The sequence below is a fragment of the Bufo bufo genome, chromosome 4 (assembly GCF_905171765.1).
Source record: "Bufo bufo chromosome 4, aBufBuf1.1, whole genome shotgun sequence".
In the NCBI taxonomy this organism is placed as follows: Eukaryota; Metazoa; Chordata; class Amphibia; order Anura; family Bufonidae; genus Bufo; species Bufo bufo.
In genome coordinates this window covers 495,690,348-495,710,350 of record NC_053392.1, presented here as the reverse complement: position 1 = coordinate 495,710,350, position 20,003 = coordinate 495,690,348, and the positions used below count along the sequence as shown (strand labels likewise).

General features: G+C 45.4%; 1 protein-coding gene across 1 annotated transcript in view; it reads right to left on the bottom strand.

Moving 5' to 3' along the window:
- Window positions 1-17,525, bottom strand: part of ARHGEF33 (Rho guanine nucleotide exchange factor 33) — a 148,735-nt gene extending 131,210 nt beyond the window's left edge. Inside the window, exons 1-2 of the mRNA XM_040429584.1 lie at window positions 17,472-17,525; window positions 11,724-11,773 (exon numbers count right to left, since the gene is read on the bottom strand). Of these exons, the coding sequence (XP_040285518.1) occupies window positions 11,724-11,773; window positions 17,472-17,493 (72 nt within the window). The 5' untranslated portion in view covers window positions 17,494-17,525. The remainder of the gene's footprint in view (window positions 1-11,723; window positions 11,774-17,471) is intronic.
- Between the last annotated feature and the right edge of the window lie 2,478 nt (window positions 17,526-20,003).

Genomic DNA, 20,003 nt, shown 5'->3' with positions numbered 1-20,003 from the left:
TCACTACCTGGATGATTTTCTGTTGATCGAAGAACCCTCACAGGCGCCTGTTGACTTGCAGGTTCTCTTGCAGGTCTTCAAGGAGTTAAACATTCCAGTGGCCAAACACAAAACAGAAGGGCCTGCACAGGTTGTCACGTTCTTGGGGATCTCTCTGGATTCACGCGCCATGTCAGCCAGTCTGCCACAAGACAAACTCGACAGAATCAAATCAGGTGTCCGTTCCTTGCTCATGTCTCAGGTTTGCACCAAGAGAGAATTGCAGTCTCTGTTGGGCATGTTAAACTTTGCCATGAGGATCATTCCTCAGGGTAGATCATTCATTTCAAGATTGCTAGTCTTATTACAACAGACCAGTGATTTGGACGCATCAGTGCATCTTAATGCGAACGCCCGAGCAGATCCGTTCATGTGGGACAGATTTCTCAGCGGGTGGAACGGCATTTACATGTTTATTCCGAGGGCCACTTCTGATTCTCCACACGTATTTTCAGACGCGGCTGCCTCGGTAGGTTTCGCGGCCTTATTGGGCTCACATTGGTTCGCCGGCTCATGGCCCACACACGTGCTACAGTTGCCGGGGTTTTCTCAGACGTCGGCATTGTTCGAGATCTATCCTATCGTAGCAGCTGCTATAGTCTGGGGGCATAGGTGGTCGGGTCACACGGTGGTTTTCCACACTGACAACATGGCGACCGCAGAGATCATTAACAAGGGCAGATCTAGATTGTTACTCATCATGTCTTTCATGCGTAGATTGACCTGGATAGCTCTGGAACAGGGGTTTCATTTTCATGCCCTGTTTTTGGACGGGGTCAGCAATGTTGCAGCTGATGCTTTATCTCGTTTTGATTTTTCTCGCTTTTTCTTACAGAACCCAGAAGCAGACTCAGTGGGCACCCCGGTACCGGACTGGCGGCTGCTGGTCTTGGATTAGACTCTCTGATGGTGGTCGCCAGTTCACTCATTACCAAGTCTTTTTCGGCCAGTACGTTGCGGTCGTACCGCCGAGCGTGGGTGGTTTTTTCGAACTTTCAGTTGGCATATCCTAGAGGTGACACAGGTCAGGTCAAGTATATGGTGGCTTTCGTGTCTTATTGTCATTCGGTATTGGCTTTATCCTACAACACCATTAGGCTATATTTGGCTGGGGTGCAGCATTTTTTGGCACTTCAAGAGCCAGACAGACCCTCTATATTTTCAGCTCACCCGATCAAGGCCATCCTCAGAGGCATTCAAAAAAGCCAGGTCACGGTCAAGTCGGTCTGTCGACCTATTAAGGGGGATACGTTTCGTAGCCTGTCGGAAGTTCTCACATTGTCACCATTCGGAGTCCTTCCCAGCCTGGTGATCAAGGCGGCGATGTACTTGGCGTTTTACGGGTTTTTAAGACCAGGTGAAGTGACACAGGCCAGACAAGGGGCGGTGGCTCTCCGCAAGGGAGATTTAGTCAGGATGGGCAGTAACTTTCATTTGCAGTTGCCTCACAACAAAACAAGGCAGGTAGGTCCCGGCCATGTAGTTAAGTTCTTCCAGACCACAAACGCATGGTGTCCAGTGACAGTCTTGGACAACCTCTTGCTGGCCCTTAGTCTTCACAGCCCCACCGACCCATTACTTCCATTCCCTGTTGGTCCACTGATGTCCAGCCAGTTCATCAAACATATTCGCATCCTGTTGACCAGTGTAGGATTGAATCCGGCTCAATTCTCGGGGCATTCTTTCCGCATCGTTGCGGCATCCGCAGCGTCCAAGCATGGAGTCCCTGTGCATATCATTAAACACTTGGGGCGCTGGCGCTCGGGGTGCTTTGTACGGTATATCCCGGAGCCACAAGCGGAGCTGGTCCAAGCATTCAGTACATTGGCAGAGTAGCACCTCAGGCCAATCCTTCCCTCACTGGTGGGTTTTGCCCCCTTTTTCAGGCATACCGACCTAGTGAGGCCAAGGCACACCTCAGGCCAATTAGGTAGGGGGGTGGTGGTTGGGCATCTTCCACTCGTTTAGGTCCTGACCACAAGTGTTAAGGCTGGCCGCAGGCTAGCCTGGATTTGTGGGAGGGGCCGGTACCTGTCTTAAGCAGTCCGGCTCTCCCAGGCAGCACGTCGGCATTCGGACGTCCCCTGCCCACCATCACATTCAGGGTATGCCCCCTTTTTCAGGCATACCGACCTAGTGAGGCCAAGGCACACCTCAGGCCAATTAGGTAGGGGGGTGGTGGTTGGGCATCTTCCACTCGTTTAGGTCCTGACCACAAGCATTGTATAATGTGATGGAAAAATGAATCCAGACAGCAAAGGATGCAATATACAATACATTAGTAAGTGCTGCGTATTAACTTTTTGTACATGACAAATGCCATTACTGAAGTGAGACAACCCCTTCAACTTATTTCCTTTTAGTAGAAAATGTTCTAACAATTTGATGCTTAATCGTCTTTACCACATTTTACAACTTTTTGGGGGTCATTTACTAACCATAAACACGCCTATATTAGGCATATTTCTAGCGCAGATTGCGGCACAAAGGTTATTTGTGCTGCAATCTCCGACTTTTCCGAGCTAACGCCAGGTCTAAAAAAGTAGTAGTGGCATGGACAGGGAAGGGTATGGGCCGGCAAGTCCGTCTCATTCATTATTTTCTACACCTGTTTTAGGCGTAGGATATGGTCTAAATGTAAGACAGCAAGGAAGCTGTTTTACATTTAGACTGGCGCCGAAGTTATGAAGAAGCTTGCGCCTCTTCCTAACTTTGGTGGATCCACCGCCAGTTACTGTATATGGGTTATTAAGACCGACATCTAAAATGACGGTCTTAATAAATGACCCCCTTTATCTTAAATTGTTTTTATAGATTATAAACTCATGTGGGCAAGGTTTCTGTCTAATGTATATTATATATATTGTTTCATTGGTCTGTACCAGATTGTAATCAATAAAATGTACCCAAAAATTATCATTAGAGATGAGCGAATCGAAGTTGACTAAGTGGAATTTGATCTGAATTTCAGCAAAAATTTGATTCGCACCGAATCCGAATTTCCTCACGCTTCGTGGTAACGATTCACATTTTTTCTTAAAATGGCTGCTGCACATGTTAGGACATGGAGCAAAGAACTCTGGGAACGAGGGATCACCCACAATGCCATGCATGCAGCCAATCAGCAGCCAGCCAGCCCTGTGATGTCAGCCCTGTGATACAGCCATTAACAGGGTGTATTGCTAGGTAATATTTCTACGTCTTATTAGCCCTTGTGCGGTACAGTTACAGTATATGTTCTAAAGCCTTTTTGGTGTGTATAAGTGGAAAAAAGGGCTTCTTAGCCATTCAGCGGTGCAGTTCTATGTTCTAAAGCCTTTTTTGTCGTGTATTAGTGGGGGAAAAAAGGGCTTAATAGCCGTTGTGTGGTGAAGGGAGAAAATTACAGCCTTTTTGACATGTATTAGTGGCAAAAAAAAAGTATTATTTGCCGTTCAGCAGTGCAGTTATATGTTCTAAAGCCTTTTTTGGCATGTATTAGTGGAAAAAAAGGGCTTATTAGCCGTTGAGTGGTGAAGCGAGAAAATTACATCCCTTTTTGGCGAGTATTACTGACAAAAAAAAATATTTGCCGTTCATCGGTGCAGTTATATATTCTAAAGCCTTTTTTGGTGTGTATTAGTGGCAAAAAAAGTATTATTTGCCGTTGTGTGGTGAAGTGACAAAATTACAGCCATTTTTGGGGTGTATTAATTTCCTTTTAATTTACTTATTTGATCTAACAGTATGTCAGATAGAAAAGTGCCAGGCCCTGCACAGGGGAGCAGTAGAGGCCTAAATGTTCCTTGCGTAGGCAGAGGTCGCAGCAGAGTAAGGGGGCGTGGCAGCAGGGGTGACTTCGAGAAGCCTGAGCTCCCAGTGTCATCTAGCGGTCACATCTTGACCAGAAACCCAGCGGTTCTTGACTCGGTCATCCACTTCGTCCCAAGTGACATCAGACACCCCCAGCCAAGAGTTGGTGGATTCGTCATACACAACCCTTAGTTGGCATGGCCCGGGAGCAGGCCCTGTGCCCTCACCTGTCCTCAACCTGCCTCTTTCCTTTTGTGTTCCCTCAGCCAGAGAAGTATTACCGTATTTTTTGCCCTATAAGACGCACTTTTCCCCCCCAAAAGTGGGGGGGGGAAATAGCAGTGCGTCTTATGGGGGGGGGGGGGCGAATGCTGCGACCGTCCGGGGGAAAATGCTGAGAGGGAGGAGGGGCTGGGGGCCAGCATCTGTTTCTGTAATGGCAGCGGGGCCCGGTGCAGTCACTGTATTCTACTACACCGTCCCCGCTCTCTGTAGTATACGGTAATCATATCTAACTTGTGGCTTTTGTTTAAAGTATTCCAATCATCTTAAATCTAGCGCTGTTCTACTTACAACTAACTTCTTGGCAATCAGAAGGCCAGGCGGACTGGCGCTCGTAGCGTAGCTCACTACGTCACTGCGCCTGCGCTGCCCACTTTATGAATGAAGCAGGCGGCGCAGGCGCAGTGAGCGTAGTGAGCTACGCTACGAGCGCCCGTCCGCCCGGCCTCCTGACTGCCAAGAAGTTAGTTGTAAGTAGTACAGCGCAAGATTTAAGATGATTGGAATACTTTAAACAATAGCCACAAGTTATATATGATTACCGTATACTACAGAGAGCAGGGCCCGGTGTAGTAGAATACAGTGACTGCACCAGGCCCGGCTGCCATTACATAAACAGATGCCGGCCCCCATTCACTACACAGGGACACTGTTATGGGGGATCTGTGGATGACACATAAGATGCTATATATGTGTCTTCCACAGATGCCCCCACAATGATCCCCCATAACAGTGCCATCCACAGATGCCCCCATAACAGTACCATCCACAGATGCCCCCATAACAGTGCCATCCACATATGCCCCTATAACAGTGCCATCCACAGATGCCCCCATAACAGTGCCATCCACAGATCCCCCATAATAGTGTCATCCACAGACCACCATTACGTAATTCAAAACCCACAAAAAGCACATCTTTTGGTTCAAAATTATTTTTTTCTTATTTTCCTCCTCAAAAACCCAGGTGCGTCTTATGGGCAGGTGCGACTTATAGGGCGAAAAATACGGTATATGCTGTGGGCTCAGCTCCCCTAAACAGCGAGCTACTAGAGGACAGTCAGCAGCTACTGCCCAGCCAAGATCTGGAGGAGACATCTGCCACTTTCTCCTGTAGGCGGGCAAGTAGTTATGAGGAGAGTGGCGTGGGAGCTGGTGTTGCGAGCAGTCAGGCTCCTGGCTCAGAGACCGTTAAGGAGGACATCAGTGACATGCAGACAGTACTTGATGATTATGTAGCCGATCGCAATTGGGAACCGGGTGACGAAGGGGCTTATCATTATTGGGAGAAGAGGGTGGCAGCTTGCGCGTGAGGCAGTGGCGGATCCAGCAAGTCGGTAGCGTGGCCGGGAATTGTCAGGGTGGCAGAAGTGGAAGGTCGGGAGCCAAATGTGCCCGGGGTAGACCTCCCGCTTTGCAGGAGCCTACCTGCCTGGAAAGTAGTGGTGCAGGACTTCACGGAGGCAGCGGCGGTAGCAGTCAGTCAGTGCAGAGTGTTGTGGATAAAGCCGTCGGAGGAGGTGAACATGGCCATTTGCCGAATCTGTGGGCAGAAGGTGAAGCGTGGCCAGGGTGCCAATGTTGGCACCACGGCCAAGCGTCAACATATGCAGCGTCATCATAAAGTGGCCTGGGAGAACCGTGGCTCCAATGTGGTGGTCCAGCCTGCCGTAGCAACCGCTGCATCACCCAGTGACACATACCCAATTTCAGGCAGTCAAGGCTCCACCACATCAGCCGAAGGGAGCTGTCTGTCCTTCCCATCATCTACCGGTCCTGATGCTCCTGTTCCTCGCCCTCCTACTCCTCGTCAGTCATTACGTCAGCAATCGATCACCGAAGCGATTTCCAAGAGACAACAGTATGCATGCACTCATCTAACGGCGCAGAAGCTGAACATGCTTCTGGCCAAGTTGCTGGTGCTGCAGTCCCTCCCTTTCCAAGTGGTGGACTCTGCACCTTTCAGAGAACTGATGGCTTGTGCCGAGCCGAGGTGGAGAGTCCCAAGCCATCATTTCTTTGCCAAAAAGGCAGTACCAGCCCTGCACAAATATGTAGAACAGAAGGTGGGTCAGTCCTTGAGCCTGTCGGTGTCTGCCAAAGTGCACGGCAGCGCAGACGTGTGGAGTTGTAACTATGGTCAAGGTCAATATATGTCCTTTACGGCCCACTGGGTAAATGTGGTTCCTGCCAAGCCAAACCAGCAACTTGGACAGGTGACGCCAATTCCGCCTCCACGTTCTCACGCCATTGGTCCTGCGCCTCTGCCTCCTCATCCTCCACTGTGTCCTCCGCCTTCACTGCAGGGACAATTCACAGTGCTCCTCCAGCATACCACATGTGCAGGGCACGGCGGTGTCACGCTGTTCTACACCTCGTTTGCCTGGGCGAACTCAGTCACACAGGAGAGGAACTGCTCCGTGTCCTTTATCAAGAAATCGAATCCTGGCTTTCTCCGCAAAAACTCAAAATCGGAACCATGGTGACCGACAGTGGGAAGAACATGGTGTCGGCACTGCATCAAGGAGGGCTGAGCCATGTGCCCTGCATTGCGCACGTGTTCAATCTGGTTCTCAAGCGGTTCCTGAAGTCTTCCACCCATCTGCAAGACATCCTAAAAATGGCCAGGAAACTTTGCATGCAGTTCAGCCAATCATACACCGCCAAGCACACCCTCCTTGAGCTGCAAGGCAGAACGGCGTCCCCCAACATAGGCTGATATGCAACGTTTCCACCCATTGGAATTCCACCCTCCCATATGTTGGACCGACTATACGAACAGAGAAAGGCCATAAATGATTTATTGATGATCCAAGCGGACAGGAGTACTCCCCTGTGTAACTTCGATGTCAGCCAGTGGCAGCTCATGCATGACACCTGCCGTTTGCTTAGGCCCTTTGAGGATGACACGTTATTTGTCAGTCGCCAGGACTACGGGATGAACGACATCATTCCACTGCTTCATATCCTGGAACAGATGCTGGTAAACTGGCTGGTCAGGGGACTGGAGACGTGGCACCTATATCTCACGGCCACATGAGCCCTGTGGGGGCTGAACTGGAGGAGGAGAAGGAGGAGGAGTACAATGGAGCACAAGCAATGTGTAGAAAAATGGGTGGTTTTTCTACACAGGTGACAGGAGAGGAGGAGCAGGAGAGGGAGATAAGAAAGACAAGGCAGATGACCCAGGCACACCGTGGCAGTATGCAGTGGAGATAGAGACTCTGAGTCACTTACGTAAATGGCCCGCTGCATGCTCACTTGCTTGGGTAGTGACAGCCAAATTGTCACCATTCGGCAGAGGAATGACTTCTGGCTCTCCACCTTGTTGGACCCTCGCTACCGGTCCAAAATGGGGGCCTTTTTTACACCCGCTGAGAGGGAGGACAAACTGAACTACTATAGAGACATCCAATGTAGTCAGTTGGCCGCTGCCTATCTGCGCCATCGTCCATCCTCTCGCAGGTCTGACAGGGGGGCCCTCTGCGCTCTCGTTACACTGCTATGGCTGCTGTGGCAGATTGGGGGGTTAGGACTGGAGCAGTACCAGCTCCATCAGCAGCAGCTTGAGTCTAGAGTAGATGATGAGCAGCTTTCTTAACCCACCTAGTGAAGATCCGCTGGACTACTGGGCAGCAAAACTGGATTTGTGGCCGCAATTGGCAGAGTTTGCCCTGGAAATGCTGTCCTGCCCGGCCAGAAGTGTGGCATCAGATCGGGTGTTTAATGCGGCGAGGGCCATAGTTACCCTAAGGAGAACTCGACTGTCCACCCAAAATGAATCAGGCGTGGATCAGTCAGGATTTCCACCCACCAATGCCTGATGCATTAGATCATCCATGCTGCCTTACCCAGACCTTCACAAAAGAGACCTGTTTCTTCTGGCTACCTGCCTCAGCTACTATTCTGATGCCGCCACCCGCCTGATGCCACACATCTGATGCCAAGTGCTCCTTCTTACACCCACCATCGTCAGCGGGTACTGGTATTGCCACCCACCTCCCCATTCTGTCACTGGGTCACTCTGTGGTCTCCTGATGCTGCTGCCACCTCACCACTCAGGTCTTCTGATGCTGCTGCCACCTCCACACTCTGTAATTATGCCACTCTGTGGTCTCCTCATGCTGCTGCCATCTTCACACTCTGTCATTGTGCCACTCTGTGGTCTCCTCATGCTGCTGCTGCTGCCACCTCCACACTATGTCACCTTGCCAGTCTGTGGCCTCCTCATGCTGCTGCTGCCACCTCCACACTCTGTCATTGTGCCACTCTGTGGTCTCCTCATGCTGCTGCCACCTCCACACTATGTCACATTGCCAGTCTGTGGCCTCCTCATGCTGCTGCTAACTCAACACTATGTCACCTTGCCAGTCTGTGGCTTCCTCATGCTGTCACCTCCACACTATGTCACCTTGCCAGTCTGTGGCCTCCTCATGCTGCTGCTGCCACCTCCATACTATGTCACCTTGCCACTCTGTGGTCTCCTCATGCTGCTGCTAAATCAACATTATGTCACTGGGCCACTCTTTGGCCTCCTCATGCTTCTGCCACCTCCACACTATGTCACCTTGCCACTCTGTGGCCTCCTCATGCTTCTGCTAACTCAACACTATGTCACTGGGCCACTCTGTGGCTTCCTCATGCTGCTGCCACCTCAACACTATGTAAATGGGCCACTCTGTGGAATCTTGTTGCTGCTGCTGCCACCTCCCCACTATGTCACTGGGCCACTCTGTGGTCTCCTCATGCTGCTGCTACCTCAACACTATGTCATTGGGCCACTCTGTGGACTTCTCAAGCTGTTCTCCCACCCTCCCCACTCCTTGACTGGGCCACTATTTTGCCTTTTTGGACTGGTTTACATCATCATTTATTTAAACCTTCTTCTGATCTGTCAGAAGGAAGGAAAAATTAGATGCACAACAGATTCTGTCTGTGTAGCAGCTGTAAGGCCTGTATGGTCCCATCAGAATTGGCCTATGATTTTGTAGCTAAAAACAGGAGTCGGTACAAAACACAGAAGACATGCAAATATTCCATTTACGTGTCATTTCTGTTTTGGATCCACTCCTGTTTTCTTTGGGCTTTAGCAATACTGATGGATTACTGACCAAATGCTGACCGACAGGATCCATTTTTTGGGGGGTTATTGTTCTGACAGATCAGATGAAGGGCAAAATAATCTGTGACGTCAGTACAAACTTACTGCTGACACCCTCAACACTCTGTCGGGGGGCTATACTTGGATACGTGTTTAAGAGAACAGGTTCTGTAGACATCTATGTGGAAACAGCTGACGACGGTGTAAAAGGAGTGTGCTCTTTCACACTACAGTAGGATCTTGGGCCTCTGCACGGTTCTTTATACCTGGCACTAACATCGACCTGTAAGGCTGAGTTCACACTTGAGTTATTTGGTCAGTTTTGGCCCGTAACTGCCCAAATAAGTGATTCTAAGAGCGATGGCTGTCATGTGCGTGTCATACTGACTCACATGGTGCCATACTCGACAACTGTAAACCTTATAATAATTTATAAATAAATACGTACTACCAATATGGATAAAAATGGCTGCGGTCTTTATTAAAATGGGGGAGGGGGGGTAACCATAAATATTAACAAATCCATTAATCATTAATTCATTAAAATTCCCACATATGTTAACTAAAGTCCATTATTGAACTGCTCATCAACAGTCCACCCAGGAAGGCTGAGCGACTAACCCCAACACCCCTTTTCAACAAGACCGCGACTAAAACCCAGGGAGGGCGGGCGGGGCACGTTCTTCCTTCTTCTTTCTTCAGCCAATGACAGCGCTCCAGAGGGTAAGTGGCCACCCTAAATACTCCAAATTCCCGCCGAAACTGGACCTTAGCCAAACCATAGTCCAGTTAAAAATAGCCCTCTGCCCAGCAACTGGCCAGCAACACCTTGGGCCAATCACCTCTCGGTCCTGTTGCCGGCTAACATTTGAATTACCTGAGGAGAAATAAAAAAGGAGGGAAATAGGAGGGGGGGGGGGGGAAGAGAACCACAAACAAATCACCGTGTCTCAATGACACCATGAGGGGCAAATGCCAAAATTTTTGGCCCTGCCCCTGTCAGTATTGTTTCACTACCACAGCAGACTCCCTGTGCGTGTTACTGCAAGGCACAGTGTTCTACACCACTATACAGGCTCTCTGCATCCAGGAAATAGCTGTTTTTTAACGCGATTTGCCACAAATAAATTCAAATCGAATCAAATCTTTTCGGAAAATTCGGCGAACCGACCGAATCGAATTTTTTAGAAATTCGCTCATCTCTATCATCTTGAAGAGTTTGATTCCAAGCATTGCAATAAGAACATCAAATCTTTTACAGGTATCTACTAATGACAAAATTAAAGGGGTTCTCTGAGTTCAGCAAATGGCATTTATCTTGTAGACAAAGTTAATACAAGGCACTTACTAATGAATTGTGATTGTCCATATTGCCCATATTGCCTCCTATGCTGGCTTCATTTGTTTTTCAATCACATTATACACTGCTGATATCCATGGTTACGACCACCCTGCAATCCAGAAGCGATGGCCGTGCTTTCACACCATAGGAAAATGCTTCGGCCTATGCGCACTCCCGCAGTCCGGGTCACCAGAGATGCTGGTGCCTTTTCCTATAGTGGGCTAGCACGGCCACCGCTGCTGGATTGCAGGGAGGTCGTAACCATGGAAACAAGCAGTTTATAATGTGATGAAAAATTAATCAAGCCAGCAGAGGAAGCAATATGGACAATCACTATACATTAGTAAGTGCCAGTGGTGGGGGTTGTGGGGGGTGGTCCTCTCCGGGTGCCATCTGTCAAGGGGTGCCAGAAGCAATGACCACTTCCAACAATACAGATGGAAGCGCTCATTGCTAGAGCATCGGGGAGCATGCTGGACCTTTCTGGATATTCAGCCCTTCTGCACAACACTGTTCACCCTCCATCGATAAATTATGCCTTGCCATCTGTAACAGTAGCCACACTACCACTTCTATCTATCTTTCGAAGCCAAAGGACAGGGATAAACAACCTCCAGCACTTCAGCTGCTGTAAAACAACAACTCCCAAAATTCTCTAATCAGTTCTATGGGAGTTCGGAGAACAGCCGAGCAAGTATGCATGCTTGGAGTTGTAGTTTTACAACAGCTGGAGTGCTGGAGGTTGCTGATTCTTGGCTCAGATAGAAGCTCCAGATTCCCATATGCAATTTTCTCCCCCACTGACGCTTCATATGTTTTTCTTAGGGCTCATAACCTATACTTTTCTGATGAGGCTTGTTCATTATGGCCAATACCCTTCACTGTTAGAGGGGGTTAATGCCACATTACTCCTTTGGGGCTGGAGTTGTGCATTTTACATGGTTTTGTATACATTTTTCCCAATTGAGGTCTTCTCAGTACCGTACCATGTAAACAAGAGTTTGGAAAATCTGTGTACTGCTATAAAATTCATCCATGTGAACCCAACAAGACAAAAATAGTTAACATAGGAAGATTAATACATTATCCTCTAAGATACAGCATAAAATCAGCAAAATATAGATCACTCATAAGCTATAACCTCAAATATATTTTAGGGTGTTTGTACCTGATAAATCTGGGCTGGCAAGGTGCTTACTGGAACATTTTCAGTTTCTCCTGTGTGGGAAAGAAAAACATTGACCTATAAAACACATATTGAGCACTACATAGAGTAAGCCTGTTTTCCTATAAGCATATGGAACATGATAAAGACATCATTTAATTACCTATTATCTTTATGGAGCTCTGAAGCTCAAATCAATGTAAAACACCGCTGCCATTCAGAACAATACTACTGACAAATATATTCTATAGATTTCACCAGAATAAGCATACCTGGAGGTAAGAAAGAACATTCTGGAGCAGCATTAGTTTACATAACCCAACTACAAGTGAGCTTAGTAAAGGGGGGAAAAAAAGTCTGTTCAAACTGTTGGGAAAATCTGTGGTATGTGTCAAAGTAACATCTACATGAAAGCCAAGACCCAAAGGGATCTCATGAACACTCTGGCCAGTCTGTGCCTACAAAGACCCATACACAGTAAGCTGCAATACACTGTGTTCTGACATATTGCTATCATAGCCAGCAAAAACCCTTTCAGCAATTTGTTGTACAGTAGGTCTTCTGTGGAATCGGATCAGATGCACATGCCCTCGCTCCCCATGCATCAATAAAACATGAGTGCATACTATCATCAATTGGCTAGTTCACTAGTCCTCCCATCCCTCAAGGCCTACTGGAGATGCTCTGACCCAGTCATCTAGCCATCACAATTTGGCAATTGTCTATCGGACCCTTGAGCTACTTACTTTCAACACAAGAACTTTAAGAACTGACTATTCACTTGAAGCCTAAGGCTGGGTTTCCATGTTCACTTTTTTATACAGCTTTCAAAGTCAGGAGTGGGTTCAAGGAGAGAAGTCTCTGTCTTTCCTTTGTACATGCTCTCCTCTTATGAGCCATTCCTGGCTTTGACTTAAAAAAACTGAATAAAATAATTTGACTGTGGAAACCCAGCCTAATACTGTAAATGCCACCTCTTATCTGCCACTTTTTTTGGGAGTGGCTGACCCCTTTTGGACCGTGCACTCCTGCTCTACTGCCAGGGCTTTTAATCAGACATTTGAGGGAGTGGTTGCTCCTTTTTAGACTGTGCATTCACAACCATCTGCCCAGGCTTTTTAATCAGAGTGTGATATAGCTGGATTCTACATTGCCCTAAAAAATTTTTAGGCCAAAACCCCAGGACAGGTAAGTCCGTTAGTGTAGGTCGTGACTGTTAGAAATCACATTGTCGCTGGTAGATGGGCCTGACGCAATTTTGATTAAAAAAATGTGCGCAAGGAGCTTCTTATTTTTATATAGTAAGTATAGCAGGGATGCAATTAACTTAAAGGGCTTCTGTCACCCCACTAAACATTATTTTTTTTTTTGGTTAATTATAATCCCTATACTGCGATTTATGCATACATACTGTAATTAATAATTTTGGTTCAGCAGATTATGTTAAAAACATACTTTTAAAATATGCAAATTACCTTGCTACCTGCACCGATGACGTCACATCTATCGCATTGAGGATGGAGCGGCCGAGCGAGCGTCCGCCTCTCAGTGCGCCTGCGCCGACTAAAGACAGGTACGGCGCAGGCGCCAGATTTTGAATGCAAACAGGGCCAGCAGAAAAAGATCCCGTCCGCTGGCCCTGTCAATCAACATGTGGAGGGGGCGTCTTTAGGATAGGAGGATGCGGCTGCTACCAGCAAGTAGCCGCCCTACTTGCTGGTAGCAAGGTAATTTGCATATTTTAAAAGTACGTTTTTAACATAATCTGCTGAACCAAAATTATTAATTACAGTATGTAAGCATAAATCGCAGTATAGGGATTATAATTAACGCAAAAATAAAAAAAACTGTTTAGTGGGGTGACAGAAGCCCTTTAAGATAATACTTCTGTTCATAGTCATCTTTTCAAGATCAACTCAATTGCAAATAAAACAAGAGAAGGTTATTTACTACTGTAGTTATCTACTACTACCTCCTCCAATATATTATGCAATATAATCATATTTAACAATCTACCAGTGGTAAGTTCAGGATTTCTGTAAGGGGGAGTTCACAGATATTGGACTTCACCCATCTACTAAGTGGCATCTTGGTAACATTGCAAAGTTTGTACACATGAAACCGATTATTAAACCATAGCCAATCATTTATAAGCTCATTTCAGATGAGCAATTATTGGGTGGAATAAAAAATTAGGAAGGCGGGGAACAGTACCTAAAAATGCTTTGCTTCGGAAAAAAAAAACATATCATGTAGACTTACAAAGTTATTCACCAACAATCATGCAGTCATACAGTACATTCATTAAAATACCTATTTTTAGACTGCCTAAAAAGCATAATAAGAAAGACGTGCTATGACCAGTTAGATAGCTACCCTACAAATCCACCCTTGAATGTCGGCAGCTTGTCTTAAAAACAACTTTTTTGTGTTTTCCACCTTTGATATAACACTTTGCAGGAGACACATTGCAAGATTAACCAGAATTGTTGGTATGACATACATAGAAGGGAGCTTGCTTCTGGATAGCCTGCCTGGAGTGACATTTATCCTTATGGTTCTTCAGTTTATAAAGTGGTACTCGAATAGCCAATAGCATTCATAGTACTAAAATACATTTGCCCTTTTTTCAATGGCACAAACTTGGTTGCATTTATGGTAATGAGCTCTTGTTGGATAGAATTCAGACACGGTTAAGAATTTACTCCATGTGCCTACACATTGTTGAAATATATTCTCTTGTGAGCTTTTGGAATATATGCAGCCTTCTCAATGTCATGGCTAGGATCTAGGAGTGCTGGAATGGAATATCCCAAGGTGGCCTGGGTGCCATCAAGTCACTCTGCCTTGATGGTATTTATGTAACAGGATTAGGACCACATACAGAATGTTTGTCTCATTGTGTGATTGATCTCTTCCTTTTCACTTTTTTATTTTATTTTCTCTTTTCTTCTCTTTGCTGGAAGGAACGAACCCACCTTGGGGTACATACCTGATGGCTGAGTACTATGGTAGGCGGGAAGTCCTGTTGCAGATTTTGCACTGGGATGTATGAGCTTCATATTAAACTTCTGTCAGATGGATTATTAGGCAATCCCATCAATAACAGGGCACCTGTCTGTCTTTATCTAGGTTATTGAACTATATAGCATATTAAGTTTATGAACATTGTTATAGTTCTTGTTTTCACCACTTGCTGACTTTTCTGCTGCGTATGTTAATGTATTGTGCTTTATGTTTGTACCGTGTTATTGGCAAAGCAAACTGTAAAGTCCTATTAGTATTTTAAGGCTTTGTTTGTCCCATGCATAATATGAATTTTTGACTATTATTATTTTGATTATTATCATTATGGCTAGAGATGAGCGAATGTAATATTTAGAAATTCGTTTGCGGTTCATTTTGTGGGATTTAGTGAATTGCGTTATGGATTCCGTTACAACGGACCATAACGCAATTCCATGACGGAATGCATAACGGAATGCCTTTAGAGGCATTCCGTTATTCATTCCGTCATAATAGAAGTCTATGGCCTGCATAATGGATCCGTCCGGTTTCCGTTGTGCTGGAGTCCTCTCGGATCCGTTATGCAGGCCATAGACTTCTATTATGACGGAATGAATAACGGAATGCCTCTAAAGGCATTCCGTTATGCATTCCGTCATGGAATGGCATTATGGTCCGTGGTAACGGAATCCATTATGCAATTCACTAAATACCACAAAATTAACCGTAAACGAATTTCGAAATATGAAATTCGCTCATCTCTAATTATGGCACTGCAAGATATCCAGTTTGTACACCTTTGAAAATGCTGGTTTTAACTTTTGGACAATAATAGAGACAGTGATGACAAAGATGATGCACAAAGTGCACAAAAGGGGAATAACAAGCAGCATAATGTCACAGTAGATGAGTAATAAACACTGGAAAGCCACAGGGAAGAGTTATTTTATCCAGTGATATAGAGATAAGAAGCAAAGGTTTTAACACACAGTGATGTCACAGTATGGGGATAATGTCTACAGTGATGTCACAAGAGACTCATAAAACAAGGATATTAGATGTTGTTATTTCAAAAACTATGTGTCACGCTTCGATGTGGGAGGGAAACACCACACCGAGCATAGGAGGGAAGAGGGAAACAGGGGATCAGGCCTGAGAACTAGGGAAGGAAGATGGACACCTCGTGGTGAAAACCCTAACCAAAATCCTGACTGACTACCAGTATGAACAGACCCCAAAGGTAGGTGAGTTCATACGCAGGAATACCTAAAATCCTATCTAGCCCTATAGGACCCTGGTACTAATGGCAGGGACGAGACTACCTGTTCCTCCAAAAGGAGTCTACTTCAGGCCTAATACAAAAAAATAGGGAAATGCAACACACAGAACCCAAACAAAATACAAAAGGTAAAGGAAATACTTAACCTCAAAGAGGCTATGGAAGCACCAGGAACTCAGCCGAGATCCAACCACAAACAATCCACAGGCACAAAAGCTATAAACCGCACAGCATAGTGGGAGAAGCAACTATAAATAAGGAAGGTTAAATGACCATATAAACAACACCTGGCCATTACCAGAAACAACACAGACACCTATTGATCCACAAATAAAATCTGTCAGATCAAACCATGTGTTGCCAGTCTCACAGATCTCCTGCCACTCACTGTCGCCAGGACGTCCGTATGTCTCGGTACGTCCCTGACACTATGAAGTCAGAGGTGAGGGTTATTGCAGACAGTATGGGAACATGGATTATGCCACAGAAACAGAATAATAAGCATAGGAATGTGTCGTTCTTTGACTTTTTTTTGTCTTTCTGACACAAAAAAGTCAAACATTTTGACGCAGGTCCTGTTTTTGTACCAAAATTAGCTTTTTCCTCCTTTCGACCTCATCACCACATTTAACAATATTTGCACCAGAAAACTGCCGCACACTATACCTGAAAACTACACCAGCTCTTTGCTTACGTAGATTTCATTTTCTGGTGCGCAAACATGCTGAGGATACATCAATATTATATAAAGTCCTGTGCCCCTTAATAATTTAAGTGCATCTTACAATAACAAAGCTGTTGTCTTAATAAATCCCCAGTTTTGACAACCTGCAAACCAAAGTCAACATACCGTACATACAATATGTACAATCACATATACACATATGTACAAGGCAGAAACAATTAAAATACTAAGTCAATTTATAGAAAGGGCAACTGATTATATAGGACACATCTGGAGCCCATATGCAGCAAAAATTTGAGAGTTTGAGGTTCACCCACCATACATGCAGACCCTTACAACAGCCTGAGCCTGCTGATGGGATAAAGGGAAGCTGCACTGTTATACAGTAGAATGATTCACACATAAAAAGGTAGCAGATCCAATGGTAACATGTATGATAGAGTTACTGTTGAAAGGGGTTTTCCCATAATTCAAACCACAGGATAGGGGATAAGTATCTGATTGGTGGTGGTCTGACCACTGGGACCTCCACAGATCAGTAGATCAGGAGTCCCGTGTCCCCGTATGAAGTTGAGCTTCAGTCAGAACTCAATGCACCAGATACTTAACCCCTGTCCTGTGGATTGGGGATATGTTTGCATTGTGGTGCAGGCTCCTTGCTACATGTAGTTTACATGAACTACAGCATTACTTATAGATGTAAGCATAAGCTACAGATTGTGCACCACTGAGATATTTTACCGATTTGGGACCCAACCGATGTGAATTAGAAAGATTTTACCTTCTTGTTTGTTTGAGTCCATGGCTGGCTTTCCCTGTTCTGAAGAATCACAGATCATCCTTTCACAGAGCTACAGTATTCTGTCCTGTGAGCGCAGCTCATGGGGCAGCAGTAACTATCATGTGAGTTCAATGATGTTTCATGACGGCCAATGCCTGTTTTCATAAAAAGGATAAAGGGTTTATTGAGTTTCTGGATGTGGAGAATGAAAATGTTGAACTCACATGCAGTGACATGCTAGCTTATGTTACTGGAACCATCTGACAATAACTAGATACCCGTTCAAACTACATGAATCCATCTCCTTTTACGTCTGCCCTTTCTTGATAGATAAAAAAGACTCTATTAATTACTACATATGTACAGTGCTGCCCATAATTATTCATACCCCTGGCAAATTTTGACTTAAAGTTACTTTTATTCAACCAGCAAGTAATTTTTTGACGGGAAATGACATAGGTGTCTCCCAAAAGATAATAGGACGATGTACAAGAGGCATTATTGTGGGGAAAAAATATATTTCTCAGCTTTTATTTGCATTTGAGCAAAAAGTGTCCAGTTGGCGTAAAAAAGGAGAAGCCTTCAACCCAAAGAACATCATCCCCACTGTCAAAGCATGGTGGTGGGAACCTAATGCTTTGGGGGTGTTTTTCAGCCAATGGACCAGGAAACCTAATCACAGTAAACGGCACCATGAAAAAAGAGCAATACATGAGGATTCTCAACGACAACATCAGGCAGTCTGCAGAGAAACTTGGCCTTGGGCACCAGTGGGCATTTCAGCATGACAATGACCCAAAACACACAGCAAAAGTGGTGAAGAAATGGTTAGCAGACAACAACATTAACGTTTTGGAGTCCAGACTTTTCCAATTGAGAATCTGTGGAGGGAGCTAAAGATCAGGGTGATGGCAAGAAGAAAGATTTGGAGCTCATTGCTAAAGAGGAATGGGCAAAAATACCTGTGGAGACATGCAAAAAGCTGGTCTGCAATTATAGGAAGCATTTGATTGCTGTAATAGCCAATAAAGGCTTTTCTATTGATTATTGAGAAGAGTATGAATAGTTTTGGACTGGACACTTTTTGCTCAAATGTAAATAAAAGCCGAGAAATGTTTTTTTCCCCCCACAATAATGCCTCTTGTACATCGTCTTATTATCTTTTGGGAGACACCTATGTCATTTCCTGTCAAAAACTTACTTGCTGGTTGAATAAAAGTAACTTTAAGTCAAAATTTGCCAGGGGTATGAATAATTATGGGCAGCACTATATGCACCATGCCATTATACTACAAACCGATACTTCCAAAAAAGTTGGGACACTATACAAATCGTGAATAAAAACTGAATGCCATGATGTGGAGGTGCCAACTTCTAATATTTTATTCAGAATAGAACATAAATCACGGAACAAAAGTTTAAACTGAGAAAATGTACCATTTTAAGGGAAAAATATGTTGAATCAGAATTTCATGGTGTTAACAAATCCCCAAAAAGTTGGGACAAGGCCATTTTCACCACTGTGTGGCATCTCCCCTTCTTCTTACAACACTCAACAGACGTCTGGGGACCGAGGAGACCAGTTTCTCAAGTTTAGAAATAGGAATGCTCTCCCATTCTTGTCTAATACGGGCCTCTAACTGTTCAATCGTCTTGGGCCTTCTTTGTTGCACCTTCCCCTTTATGATGCGCCAAATGTTCTCTATAGGTGAAAGATCTGGACTGCAGACTGGCCATTTCAGTACCCGGATCCTTCTCCTACGCAGCCATGATGTTGTGATTGATGCAGAATGTGGTCTGGCATTATCTTGTTGAAAAATGCAGGGTCTTCCCTGAAAAAGATGACGTCTGGATGGGAGCATATGTTGTTCTAGAACCTGAATATATTTTTCTGCATTGATGGTGCCTTTCCAGACATGCAAGCTGCCCATGCCACACGCACTCATGCAACCCCATACCATCAGAGATGCAGGCTTCTGAACTGAGCGTTGATAACAACTTGGGTTGTCCTTGTCCTCTTTGGTTCGGATGACATGGCGTCCCAGATTTCCAAAAAGAACTTCGTGACTCGTCTAACCACAGAACAGTCTTCCATTTTGCCACACTCCATTTTAAATGATCCCTGGCCCAGTGAAAACGCCTGAGCTTGTGGATCTTGCTTAGAAATGGCTTCTTCTTTGCACTGTAGAGTTTCAGCTGGCAACGGCGGATGGCACGGTGGATTGTGTTCACTGACAATGGTTTCTGGAAGTATTCCTGAGCCCATTCTTTGATTTCCTTTACAGTAGCATTCCTGTTTGTGGTGCAGTGTCGTTTAAGGGCCCGGAGATCACGGGCATCCAGTATGGCTTTACGGCCTTGACCCTTACGCACAGAGATTGTTCCAGATTCTCTGAATCTTCGGATGATGTTATGCACAGTTGATGATGATAGATGCAAAGTCTTTGCAATTTTTCGCTGGGTAACACCTTTCTGATATTGCTCCACTATCTTTCTGCACAACATTGTGGGAATTGGTGATCCTCTATCCAT